We start from the raw sequence: 13,963 nt of genomic DNA on the forward strand, positions 1-13,963 counted from the left end.
TCTCATTATTACACATGACTTAATTTATAGACATCTATGTTTTTATTTTTTTTATTTTTTTTTTGCATGTGTGGATTGGATGGATTGTTACTGACATCTGGCAAGAATTTCATCCCAATAGCACCTTTAGAAATATGTGTGGCATGTTCAATACTTACTTTACCCACTGTATATAGTCTAAAAATAACTGTTTAGACATGAGAATAGTGCACATTGGGGCTAATCTTATTTTTTACATCCTCCAAAACTGTTATATATATATATATATATATATGTTGTGTTTTTAAATAATGTTTGCATGTGTAGGTATGTTTATGTATATGTATACACATATACATCAGTCTGTTTATCTGTGCTTTTAATTTTACACAGCATCTGAGGGAGTATAGCTATAATTTCATTATCCTTCCATAATGACAGTGAAATACTAGGAAAAACTGTAATATATTGTAATGCCATCTAACAAAATTACTTTTTTCCTCAAGTGGACCACATTCTGTGTAACAAATTTATCTATTTTGACACCTAGAAGCATGTCATCATCCAAATACTGTTATCTTAACTGAGTTTGGCTCTGTTCTTTGATTTGGCAGCCAAATCAAATGAATCTTGAAGTTTGTGGTTGCCTTCAAACACAAATACAAATTCTCAGTTCTATCAAGAGTTTGTTTGGTTTTGTTTTTTTGTTTTTTTTTGTTTTTAGTAATACTGTTAGTTTATTGCACTGTACCTTGAATACAGTCTTTTAAACTTTTTTGTTGCCAAAATATTATTATTGTTATTATTATTTTTTTCTTTTGCAGTGAAATATATCCTATAAATAACTTGTTTTATTGGTTCAAAATGTAATGTATGTACACACACACACACATACACATGTCAGTCTGTCTTTTATATAGATTTTATGAACCATATGACAGAGTATAATGACAAAAACACATAAAAAATTGTAATATGTAATCACAATAATTGTAATGTCTTCTAGCACCTTTGAAGGTATATTGATAACCTGCATAACACTATTACAATATTATTACTATTTATAATGTAATAATAATAATAATGGTAGAATATCTTTTATTATTTTCTTTTATAATTCATAATGCTAGTTAGGTTATTACATATGTGTTTGATGTTATTCAACTTTTCTAAAAAAAAATTATGTTTCCCTTTTAAAACCTACTACATAATACAAAAACTACATACTTAACCAGCACCTAATAGGACGCTGTGTAGCTAAGTGCTAGGAGGGTAACGTCTCGCAGCCATCTTGAAATGCACTTTTCTGGGCAGTTAAAAAAAAAATCAAAATCAAAAAATTTTTAAAAAAGAAATATTGGCTTACTTGGCCCAACTTCAAGGTTTTAAAACGCCCATTAAATCTGTTATACTTTAAACATTTAGCCGGGAATTTTATAGTTGTAAGTGCAATAATCTCTCTCTATGTCTGGTTCCACTCCAGCTGACAAACTACTGAACACTGAACAAAGTTAACATTTGGTGCAACTTTAAGTGGCATTAACAATTTCTCGTACCTTCTTTTTTCTATGTAGTGCAACATAATCGAGTCTAGAAAAGTCGATGCGATCGATTTTGCGGCCGGCTCTTATATTTCCCGTGCAGCCTTTGCTCCTTCCCTTTTCGCTGAATTCTTCAGCCATGGCTCCGATTGTGAGTAGTAGCCCGACCAAATAAAAGTGCACACAGGCCACTTATTTTAGCTTGTCTTTCCATTTATAGACTTGTATATACGTGTGCACAGTAATATAGAAGAAACGAGTGTTCACGTGCGATTTTGTTTGCCTTTTTTAACGTTTCGTCTCAAACCACGTTTTGCTAACTGTTAGCGCAAGCTAGCAGCGATCGACGTGAGGGTTAACAGGGTGCACGTAAACAGTTGTTCGTGGTTTTTGCAACATTCTTTTACGATATTTACTTGAAATGCTAGTATAAAATGTCTGGAACATATTGAACACGCTGTGACTAACCGCTAATAAAGATATCTGAAGACTATTGTTGCTTCCTTACGCTTCGCTTTGGGGGTTTTCCGAGTTTAAGCAACTTTCTCCATTTGTGTTAGAAGAGGCAGGTGGTTAAGAAGCCGGGTGGGAAGAAGAAGAAGCAGATCCTGAAGTTCACCCTGGACTGCACCCACCCTGTTGAGGATGGCATCATGGATGCTGCCAACTTCGTGAGTAGATCACCTCTGACAGAAATGACATCTTGTCTGGTAATCAGTGTAGCAGCTGTCAGACACAAATGCTCTGTGTCAGACACTACTGTCAAATAAGGGGCATCAATCAAAGCCCTGTATTAAGGATCCAGTCAGTTGATATTAAAAGAAAAGAGAGAGGGGGAAAAAAGACAGATGTCAGTCATATGTTTATAAGAAACTCTGATCTGTAGTTCATAAAGAGGCCTTCATTTCTGGTGCTTGCTGTGTGTGACTTGCTGTGTCCTCTGCACATGCAGGAGCAGTTCCTGCAGGAGCGTATCAAGGTGAACGGCAAAGCTGGAAATCTTGGTGGTGGTGTGGTGTCCATTGAGAGGAGCAAGAGTAAAATTGCTGTGAACTCTGAAGTTCCCTTCTCAAAGAGGTAAATAAAAGAAAAACAGTGCAACTATGCCATATTGTATTATTTAACTGGTCATAGTCATTTGCCATCATACCAGCAATCCTCAGTAAATACTGTGCACAGTGCTTGCTTCAATGTCTAAAAAGACAAATGTTAAGTTTTTAAGAAAATCTCTGTTGTTTGTGTGGAATAGAGAAGTATGCAGAATCCTGTTGAATGTAATATTGAGGGAAATGAAACACATTTGACATTTCAGCCCCAGTAATATTTTAATAGACTTAATGAACAGACATGAGAAGACTCCAAACAAATATGGCTGTGTTTGGTTGTCACTTTAACAGTGGTTGCAAAATTTTACTGATACTCAGCCTGAATGTGTCTTCTGACTGATCATGCTGTCTTTGTGGTTTCCCACTTATTTGAGAGCTTGTGATCTGATTTTTTTTCCAGTTCCAGCACAAGTACATTTATCCAGTATTACATGAGCTGGTTTCACACAAGTGTGGCAATAAATACTCTGGACAGATACACCACTAGAGAGTATCTACCTTATGTGAGAAGCCAAGAAATCTCATAAAAATGCTTAAAAAAACAAAAGATTTTTAGGGATCAGATAAGTTCATCATTGCTTGCCACATTGTGCAACAAGGTCCTGCTGCACCCTAATGTGGGCATAACATCAAGTTTGATGTGTGTAGACATAACAATAAAAAATGACTGAATTGTAGGCTATGACACACAACTATAGTCTCTTCCTATGGTGTGTCATCTTTAATGTGTACTCGTGCTGCCCCAACTGCACAGTATTTTCTTCTATGCTTGAATTCATTACCTTTTTCACAAGTTTTACTGCCACATTTTTCTTTTGTGTGTGAAATTGTCATTGATCAGTGCCTAATTTCATGCTGCATTCCTGTTGGTTGATTTAACAAAACAAAAAAAGGTAGGTTGTAGCATAAATTTTGTAAGGTCAGTACTCACTAGGGTGTCGCGTGTCAGGTGCAGGAGGCAAAGTCTAGTATTTATTATTTGACCATACTGTCTACATACTGTGTCTACAGTACTAAGAAAATACAAATACCATTGTGTATTTAGAATGTTGGCATCGAAAGGTACCATAAGTATCGGTTCTGGTGACATGTGCCTAGTGTGGAAGTCTCGTCCTCTGGCAGTCAGTTCTGAAGAAACATCCCTGCTGCTTAAAGGTTCTTCTGTGAACACATGAAGCAGTCGAATCATATAATGAGAGTTTCAGAATTATTGTATTAATTGTGGATTTGTCTGAAGTTTTGTAAATATTTAGAAAAACCAAAACTAATATCTTAAAGTGAGATCTATTTCAATTTCGATTCAGATTTATTTATATAGCGCCAAATTACAACAACAGTTGCCTCAAGCACCTTCGAAACACAGATGTTACTGTGAAGTGTAGTACTTAATGTAACTGATTAGAGTGGCACAGCCAAAATGGTTATCTTATCTTGTTATATATATTTATTAGGCTGTAGCCACCACTTAATAATGATGCTAATTTTCTATTTGGACAATAAACAGTATTAACTGTATAATAACCTAGATATAATAATGGCATGTGTATTATACATCTGATCATTAAAGTACTTGAACTCATTTTTAAAACCGGCTGTACCAAAGTTGCAAAACATACACATGTCCACCTAATCTACATCTTTTAAATGTTGGGTTACGTGGATCTGTGTGTATTTCTGGAACTTTCCCTAACCACCTTCATGTCCACTTCATACTGTAATTGTTCAGTAAATTTTAAACACCACCACCAGAGGGGGACTGTGGCACTCTCTGTCTTAAATGAAGCATTTGGTATAACCAGTGTAGGTCTCCTAGGTTAGAGCTGATGCTAAAGCAAATTAATTTTGTGATCCCACTTTTCTGCTGGTCACTGTTATGGCAAAAACCGCACAGAGCTGTTTTTTTTTGTGCATTTGGGCTACTGAGAGTTTTAACTGTTGTATGCCATGTTTAACAATTTCTACACCTTCATATAAATGTAGAAAAACAGCAGGATTTTGCTGCTTTACGGTATATAAATTGTGAAATCTAAGGGCAGATCGACTCACACTCTTCTGCTCTCTGCTTCCATTTTCAGGTACTTGAAATATCTTACCAAGAAGTATCTGAAAAAGAACAACCTCAGGGACTGGCTGCGGGTGGTAGCTAACACCAAGGAGAGCTATGAGCTGCGCTACTTCCAGATCAACCAGGATGAGGAGGAAGAGGACGAAGATTAAACCTTACGCCACTCTTAATAAAATACTTAGAGAGAAAACCCTTCATGGTCTTGTTTTATTTGGAAACATTTGGTTTGAGTATGTTATCTGGATCCCACACAGACGATAAAAACAGAGATAAGAACATGTGACTGTGCACTCTGATTTCATTTAGCGTTTTTCAAAAATAATCCTTGCTATTTAGATGCATGATGACAATTTTGCATGTGTAAATTGCATATAAACCTGACATTTTTAGATTTAGGAATGTTTTCTGGTTCTTTATTCTGATGTGGGATGGTGCTTTTTTTGTCACCTGGTTACAAAAATGTTTATTTGCATTGTGTGATTTGCCCCCACCCCCCTAAAATCCTGCAGGATGTGGGATGAGCTGGAACTCTCAGCCTTTCATTTGTATATTTTGATAAAAGATAAAGTGACGCTGAAGCTGATACTTCCTCTGCTCAGCTCTCTGTGGGGCATCCTGTGATACAGCTGTGGTAACCTTGACAACAGTTAGACCACTGGCAGTCAGGACTCCTCACAGCTTGCAGTCATCAGCCTGCACTTGTGTGTGCTTTGTCAGGACAGTGTGGTCGCTTGCAAGATGAAATCGAGTCGGGTGATAGTTAGTTGGGGGTTTTATGCCTTAATTGACGTCCAAATCAACCAAAACGTCCGTTTACACAAACGGTTTGGCTTCAAAATAGAAAGCAATGCTGTGTTTCCACCTGCAGACACACTTTGGAGTGGAGCTTGTGAGTGAATAGAGCAGCAGCTGTGCGAGAAAGTGGGAGAAGTTTCTGTCTCAATTCTCCGGACTTCCAAAAGGAAATGGACAGGCGCGGGGAGTGCATCCGTCTATTAGCAGCACACGGCGCTCGATGTGCATTTTTTTTGCACGCTACTAGTTGAAGTGGTAACTAGGAGAGTATGACTAACTAGTTGTGGGTGAAATTATGGGATGCATCGTCATGGCAACAGACCAGACGTCACAATCTGGGCATGTGTGTTCCATTTTTGTCTTTCTTATTTTTCAGACTGGAAGACCTGGATAGAGATCATTGGAATATATATATATATATATTTTTTTTTTTAAATAATTTTTTTTTTATTTTACTCGTGGAGAGAAAGCCCCATGTTCGTTGCACAGAAATAAAAAAAAAAATCTTACATTTTTCACAGCGACGAATACTATTCTTTTTGGGTGAAGAAAGAGACTGTGCTGCGGCGTCTGGAGGGTTAACTTTCAGTATTCCCAGCCTAAAAGGGGTTTGGGGGCTATGAGATAAAGATGCCGGGGTCGCTGAGCAATGAAGACGAGGGACAAGACGACATGGATTTTGAAGACGATATACCAGGTGAGGGAAAGGGGAGAGGCGGGGTGTCCTTCAGATAATTTTGCGCCGCTACGCCTTGAATGCGGGGAAAAGGGCTTGTCCTGCGTTCCTGAGACCGGAGAGGAGGGGTGGGGTGCAATAAGCAGAGTCATGCTATTATTTTTTTTTTGTACGACCTGCAGTCTTAAAGGTGGCAAAGGGTTGTAGTTTTTTTTTAAATCTCTCCCCCCCCACAGCTGTCCTCACATTCATCCTGATTTGGGGGCACGATGGAAACGCTGCTGCATGGTTTCTGTGGGCTGCCTTTTCTTTCACAGACTGCATGCGTGTACAAGTGAATGGCTTTGAGTCCAAACACAAGTTTTGTTCAGAGAGCTGTTAAAAAACCCGTACTTTGCTCGTTTCCGTGTCAGTGTGTCCATTGGCGATTTTCTGTCCCTTTTTAGCTCGTGGATGTGCTCTTTTGTGGAAAAAAAAAGAAGGGGGGCTCCGGTGACAACGTGCGTGTTCATTTTGTTGTGGATGATGCGCTGCCGTTAGCGCTAGTGATTAGGAAGCTGTTTCAACTTTAATTCTTTTTTCTCCCACTGCATGGCCGCAGAGGTGTGAAAGCCACGTGTGGGCTACAGTAAACAGAGCTTATCAAGTGTGCTCCTTTGCCTTGGACGTTGATGACACCGGTTAGGTCACCGGCAGCCCTTCAGCTCTGGGTCGTGCGCGAACTGGAATTAACTCTAACCCACATTCTCTGCGTGCTGCTAATTCATTTCACATAGCAAGTTCATACAGGAGAACCTATGCAATAAAATTCTCCAGGCTGAAAAATGAACATGTCATCGACTCTGGCAGTGAACCAGCTTTCAGTGCTCCTACAGTTTCCTCCTTTAAAAAAAATGGTCAAGATCAAATCAAGTCACAGGGGGTTTTAAGATTCCCTAATTAATGACCATGCACAATAAGGTACTTGCCAAATTTTGGCCATTTTTGTTTTCTTTTGGCTGGTAAGTTTGTTAGACTTTCTGGCAGGTGTCAATCCTAGGGCACAGGGGAATCCCAGTCTTAGTTTTTTGGCAGGCATGGCTGTGGTTACTTGTGACATTTACTCAAATTGCTAACTGTGTGGTCCATAATGTACACCAAAGAGCAGGCATCATCAGAATCTTCATCTGCGCAACACAAACCCAGTTCTGAACTGCTAATGATTGGTTTCTTGATCTAGTGATGCAGCAGCTCAGGTGATGAAGTGCCCTCTTGTTGCAGCCTGCTGAGCTGAATATCCAGACATAAGATTGTCCCGTGCAGCCAATGAAGTTCCTTTTATTTTAAAGTTCTTATAGCTTGCTCCAAACATCAGATTGTTGATGTCAAGGGCATGACTTAAAAAGTCCTGCTTTGCCCTCTGCTTCACTTTCACATGTGGAAAATGTTTGTGGTTGTAAAATACACTCCAAAGCCAAAAACAAAAGTCAGAAAGGTCGGAAAGTAAGAGCCCTGCTTTGGATCAGAGAGCTAGTTTCAGCGAAGTCAAATCACCCCAAAAAAATGAGGTCAGCTGACTCCCTCAATATACTGAATGACCAGGTTTTTCCATCAGTGGTTTTTGTTCTTCCCCGATAACAAAGACATTTTCCTGGATGACAGTACCAGGATTCATTGGGTTAAAACATGAAAGAGCAATTCAATGAGCACGAGACATCATTTTCCAACAGGGACTGGCCACCGCAGAGTACAGACTTTAACCCCTCTAAGAATCTTTGGGATTTGCTAGAGAAGATTTAGCAGACTGTCAAGCCCATCGCCAATACAAGGCATGAAAGTAACACAGCTCTAGGTGGAAATAGGTGTTGTGACATTGCATAAGCTTATTGAAATGATGCCTTGATGAATGCTGGCCATGATCAAATGAAATATGTGAGTGTGTGACTGCTTTTTATTGGCCGATCAGTGTAGATTCAGCATGAAATGAAGCTTCTAAAATCCAATGCAATGTTTTCTCTAGCAGCAGGCCCTCCTCGTCTTAAGTGTTGCTCAAATAATGCAGTGATGTGGAGTATAGAATACATGTGAAAGAAGGCACAAGAAGTTTTATTTATTAAACATCTTGCTGGTGTGTCTGTTGCATTGGTATTTGGTATTGCTCGTTACGGAGTGACGAAAAGTCATTTACTGGGACACTACTTCGGTGGCTTAATTGTGAGCAGTTGTCACAGTACTGAGTTGCCAAATTGCAATCCTTGCTCATTTCGTATGTGTGTTATAAAGCTCTTGAACATCTGAGGCTTTGAAGTGCTGTCACAAAAAATGAGGTAGAATGCATACAATTACGAAATTCAAGGGTACCACTGGTTACCATTTCTTAGACAGAAAAAGGTAATATACGCCACAATATTCAAAAATTACCTCTGCGTTTAACACAAGGTCTGAGTATTGTGATATCTGCATTATTTGAGAAAATCTTTTGCATTAAACACACATTTCTTTTGTTTATATACATATTTTTTGACGAGGGTAATTTGAACTTGCTAGTTTTTATGTGCATTTATGTGCATCTTAGCAGTAAGCAAGTGAAAAAGGAGGCAGACAAAGAGAACGGAGAGTCAGAGGGGGAGTTAGAGCAACATCTGTGACTGCCATCCATATTTAGAGGGAGAATACAGGCACTGATGTGTGTCCTCAGTAACGCATTAGTTTGTTAAACATGTATAAGAAAGGAAGGCTGCAGCTGAATATGGCAGGTGAGTGAATATATGTCAGTATTAATTAAGTCAAAAAAATGAAGAATGTGTTTAAATTGCTTAAATATGCTTTGATGGGATTTTTGTAGTCACGTGTTTCAGGCTTCAAAAAAAATTTCTTGTAATATAATAAATACCAGTGTGATCCTCTATGATGACGCACAATGTACCTACTCGAGGGTAAATCTAGTGAAACTCCGACACAGTGGTCCATATTGGTTTTGTCATCATGAAATTGTTCACAAAAGGGAGTCAGTCTTTCTAGTCTGAAAATATGACTGTTTTATTGGAATAACTTTCTTTTAATTTGTCATATCACGCACTCATCACAACAAAATGCTGCGGATCAATTGTTATGCTGCTGATACACGAAGCACTTTCCAGACAGTTTATGACCTCATCAGCAGGCTTCAAAGTGATAGACAAGGTCAGAAATCCAGGTCAGAGTTTTCTACCATGAAGACACTTCAGTGCAATTAAAACACAACAGTGTGGGAGCACATTGTGTGGGGACTTCAGACCCCAAAATGCTATCCTATCACAGTCTTTATTTGTTGTGCCACGTAGTGTCCTAAGTCCCTTTGTTTCACTCTGGGCACTTACACTGTCACAGATTGTTCCATTGTGTTTTCTGTTTTAATTGCTTTGTTCTTCCATAAAATTGAAAGATTATCATGGGCTTTTGTGTGCCTACAAATGTTATCCCCAGTTGGAAAAGGGGCTATTTTTGGATCCCTCACTGTGAAAGTTGACACAGTTTTTTTTTTCTTAATGTGTGTGTATGTAGCGTAAGCATAAAAAAACATGCTTTTAAATATATTTTTGCAAATGAGTGGAACATCATTTCTTATCTGTTTCCTACCTGTTTATATGGGATGTGCTATGACCTTAGAATAGATATACTACAATTTAATGATGCTATTTAGGCTTTATCCTTCCATCACTTAGATGATAACATTTTCTAATAATAGCCTACGGATGCTTTTGTCTGAAGGCATTTAAAGCCTGAGCCATAAGTACCTAATCGATGAAGATAGGAAACCCTTTGGCCTCGTCTTCCCTGCATTGTGGGAAGCAATGCTGGGCAGCATTAAGTGGGTATTTCCACACAGGGGCCAACAGAGAAATGACTAATGTGCTTTCCAGTAAACTCTATCTTCCTCACTTGGGACTCGTTCATGAATCTCCCTTCTAATGGGTCAGTCTGGTGGCCAAGCCCTTGCAGGAAGGTCAGAACTGTGTCTGTGCCACATTTTACAGAAGGCTTGTTTGCCAACTGGAGCTTTGGTCGTCTTCCTAACACAATCTGTTGCCAGACCTCGGTGTGTCACATGACTGAGCAACCTCCCCTACTTCCAACACCTGGCACTGCCTGGTCCAGTCACCAAGCAGAAAGAATATCTCTCCCCTGATGGCTTTCCCCACGGGGACTTCACAGGCCATTTACTTTAGTCAGGGTTCAGATTTTAAGGCAATTCAGGTGATAAACACAGAGCTGTTTCAGGGAGCTGCATTGCTGTGACACATTCCTGTGTAACAAAAAATGATTACTGAGAACCCATGTGTTCAATATTTTATTTGACTCTCTGACAATCTGTTATCAGCACGTGGTTCTGTTAAAGAAATGTCAGCAAGCTAACATGGCCCCAGTTACAGCGCTTACAGGCTGATGTTTGGCAGATTTTATATTTAGAACATATATATATAGTTTAGTGCCATCATTAATTACAGTAATGAGCGCACAAAGCACAATGGTACAGCAGTAAAATAATGTATGACTGCCATTTTTTCTGCAAATTAAAAAAATCGACTAGATTATAGTGCAGAAGAACAGATCATTATTAATGCGCCGTGGATGTGTGTATGAAATCTCACAATAAACCAGTTGAAATAGTTCATTTAAAACTGCATATACTGAACTCATGGTGAAAATATCATCAAAGTAGGGCTCATCCGCTGGGGACCTTGAACTTCTGTATCAAATTTCATGTCAGTCCATTCTCTAGTTATTGAGAAATTTTAGTCTGAACCATAGAGGTTAAACAACCAAGAGGCTGACATTGTCAGACCTTGAGCTTCAGCACCAGCATGGTTAAAAAGAACTCAGCTCAGTCTGCTCAAAGTGAATTAGGTGCTTATCACCGAACCATTTAAACCCCACATCAGTAACACCGCATCACCACTGTCAAGTTGGATTGATTTATTTTACAATAAGCAGACCCAAGGGCACAGAGATATGAACTGTACGCTTTGTGTAATCCAAAGCCATCTCGATCTGCACCTGAGCCATGTCATCATCTGTGCATCTGAGAGAGATGTAAGGCTCTGCCGTGCTGTCGTCATAAGTTGCCTGGCAGGTGGCTAACCATGCATCTGAGACACAAAAGAGTTGCCCGTTTGAGCTACTGAATACATAAACTCAAGGCTTTATTTAGAAAAAAAGAAAGTGAAGAAAAACACCAAGGTCTGTGGGACAAGAAGAAAGAAGGAATGAGTAGCAAGGCAGTAAATGTCTGTCAGCACATTTCCTATAATAATATTGGCCAAGAAAAGCACAAGTTACCCCCAGTCAGGGTTGAGGAAGGGATGACACAGTTCATCTGGAAGCCAGGACAGCACAATGAGTTTGACATTGCCTCTGATTAAGGCTTTGAAATCAGTGTACTGTATGTGTATGCGTGGAATACCTCCTGCTAGCTTTGCTAAATAGAGGATAAGTGGCTGGTGAGGTTTGTGTGTCTACTACACAGGAATCCCTCCTCCCCAATCTCTCACTCCAGCTACCCAGGGGAGTGGTAGACTGCAGGGCTAGTGTTGGCTGATTGACTCTGATACATGTGCTGCATATTTCATGCCCTCCAGTCTGTCTGCGTGAGACACAGAGAGACGGGAGACATGCAGATAGACAGACTGGAAGAGACAGCGAGACAGTTGGGAAAATGAGATTAAATAAACCTTTTTGGGGCACTAGAGTTGCATCATGTGTGTACAATATTTTCTCTGTGTGACTTTTTACAGAGATGTATTGTTTGGGACTGTCTCTCTCCCTTACTTACTCCTCTGTGACCCACTGTGGCATCAGCGAAGTCTGCTGTGCTCAGCAGTCAGCACGTTTACACAGCAGCTTTGAGGCGGTACAGCTGACAACCAGCAGCAGGTCCCTTTAGTCCCAGCAAGCATTAAAGGCAGAAGATATGCTCAGTATACCTCAGTGGTCCTCCAGGGAGTTCCCATTTAGCGGCAGGGCACGCACTCCATTTATTTGTGTTTTGATGGGTAAAGTTGATGCACACTCAATGATGTGTGATTATGAGGTTGATTTTGCCAAGTGCTCCTGTTGGTCTGACATTGATTCATCATTGTTATTTTCACAGGAGGCTAACTGACTTTTCATCGTGGTGAGCTTTCACAGTAGAGCCTGCAGCAAATGAATATTTGCAACATCTATTGTTCATTTTTAATCTTTTTGATTAACCATTTTGTCTGAAATGTCAGAAATTTCGATTTCCCAGAACCCGGGGTTACGTCTTCATCTCTTGTTTTGCTGCCCAATTTCAAAACTCAAAGGTGTTTAATTCAGAGTAGATTCATATCCTCACTTTGATCAAACAAAATCAAAAAATTGAATAACCACTCACTGAGGCAGAAAAATGTACGAGTCAGGCTGAATGTGTCAGTTTAGTCTTATTACAAGCTGAATTATCGGTGTCGTTTAAGTGTACTAAGCAAATAATTCTCCTTTCCCCCGTGTTCAGATGAGGATGACGAAGGTGAGCGCAACACAGTTCCCCTCACACCTCTCGACCGCTTCTTTTCTGACGACGAGTCCCTCAAACAACAAAAGAAGAAGCCCAAAAAGATGAAGGAGGGAAAACTGCCGAAAGTTAAGAAGAGGAAAAAAGAGGTAAGGCATAATTCACATTCAGCACCATCTGTCCAGACCTCGGACACAACAGCTTGGCAGGCATTTTGGCTCTAGCCATATCCCGCATTCTCTATTTCTCAAACCATCGCTCTTTTGATGTCTCTGCAATTGGATCAAAGGTGTGTTTTGGCTGCTGGACTGCCTCTGTAATCTAAATGAGAGGCAGTGGACTGTCTCAGGCTTAGGGGAGGTTGGCAGCATTGTCACTGTTACTGCCAGTGTAAGCTGTGGGCTCCAAGCGACAGTTTAGAGTGTAGATTTGTGCCTGTGGTGCTGGTGCTGATGGCAGGGACTGTAGGTCAGAGGCAATGTGTTCATGCCTATCCAGTAGCGGGAGTGAGAGTTATGACAGAGCGGTTTTGACAGTCCTTCGCCTCTAGCCTCTAATTTCCAATATTTAGATAGCAGGATTGAGACTTGATTGGCTCAGAGCATTAACACCAGCGTGATGTTGATAATTTTACAGCTTATGAGGTGAACGCCTGCTGCTTTTGCTGAATAGGTCACATGTGGCTAAAGGAGACAGTTAGAGAATAAGGAAAAATTGCAGCATTAAGAGGTTGCACAGTAGTGTCGTGGTTAGCGCTTGCTTCTTCACAGCAAGGAGGTTACAACCCCTCTGCTCAGGGTTTGTCTGTGTGGAGGTTGGACACTTTCTTTGTGTCTCCACGTGTTTCGTTCAGGTGTGCCGGGTTCCTCATATCAAAGTGATTTAGGTCAATAGATGATTCTAAATGGGTCATGGGCATGCAAGAGTGTGTGATTATCTGTTTTGCTGCATTAGCACTGTGATTGACTGGTTACCTGTGCAGAGTGTACCCTCATTAGTCAGTTTTTTAGAAAATGGATGGATGCTAAAGTCAGTACTGTACTTTATATTATTTCAGTTCCATTTTCTGAGGAGACATTGTTTATAAATGATCAATTATTTAATTTTCAATTTATTATTAAAGAGATGGTTCTTGCATATTTTTCATCAGGCCTCTAGTGCTATTTATTCATTTGTATGACCTGCCCAATTTTGTAGATATTGGCTCTAGACATGTTTCCTTTCTCTTGAATATAATGGTGAAAAATACATTTTATTTTCTAGTATTTAGAGCACCAAAAATATAGTAGAAAAACTGAGATGCAGTGCGTC

General features: G+C 39.8%; 2 protein-coding genes across 5 annotated transcripts in view; both read left to right on the forward strand.

Moving 5' to 3' along the window:
• Positions 1 to 1,545: 1,545 nt before the first annotated feature.
• rpl22 (ribosomal protein L22) lies at positions 1,546 to 4,881 on the forward strand. Its single transcript, XM_086293184.1, has 4 exons — positions 1,546 to 1,671; positions 2,081 to 2,191; positions 2,473 to 2,597; positions 4,702 to 4,881. The coding sequence occupies exons 1-4, from the start codon at positions 1,582 to 1,584 to the stop codon at positions 4,841 to 4,843; spliced, it is 468 nt and encodes a 155-aa protein (XP_086149310.1). The 5' UTR covers positions 1,546 to 1,581; the 3' UTR covers positions 4,844 to 4,881.
• Positions 4,882 to 5,416: 535 nt separating this feature from the next.
• Positions 5,417 to 13,963, forward strand: part of chd5 (chromodomain helicase DNA binding protein 5) — a 34,856-nt gene continuing 26,309 nt past the window's right edge. For all 4 annotated transcript variants that reach the window (XR_015129151.1, XM_086293185.1, XM_086293187.1 and 1 more), the window contains exons 1-2: positions 5,417 to 6,183; positions 12,653 to 12,801. Coding sequence is in view for 3 of the 4 variants with exons in the window: in XM_086293185.1 (XP_086149311.1) it covers positions 6,117 to 6,183; positions 12,653 to 12,801 (216 nt within the window). In the remaining variant the exon portion in view is untranslated. The remainder of the gene's footprint in view (positions 6,184 to 12,652; positions 12,802 to 13,963) is intronic.

The sequence above is a fragment of the Aulonocara sp. 'chitande type north' Nkhata Bay genome, linkage group LG5 (assembly GCF_057382095.1).
Source record: "Aulonocara sp. 'chitande type north' Nkhata Bay isolate Kocher_YH1m ecotype deep benthic linkage group LG5, A_spYH_male_GT1.1, whole genome shotgun sequence".
NCBI lineage: Eukaryota > Metazoa > Chordata > Actinopteri > Cichliformes > Cichlidae > Aulonocara > Aulonocara sp. 'chitande type north' Nkhata Bay.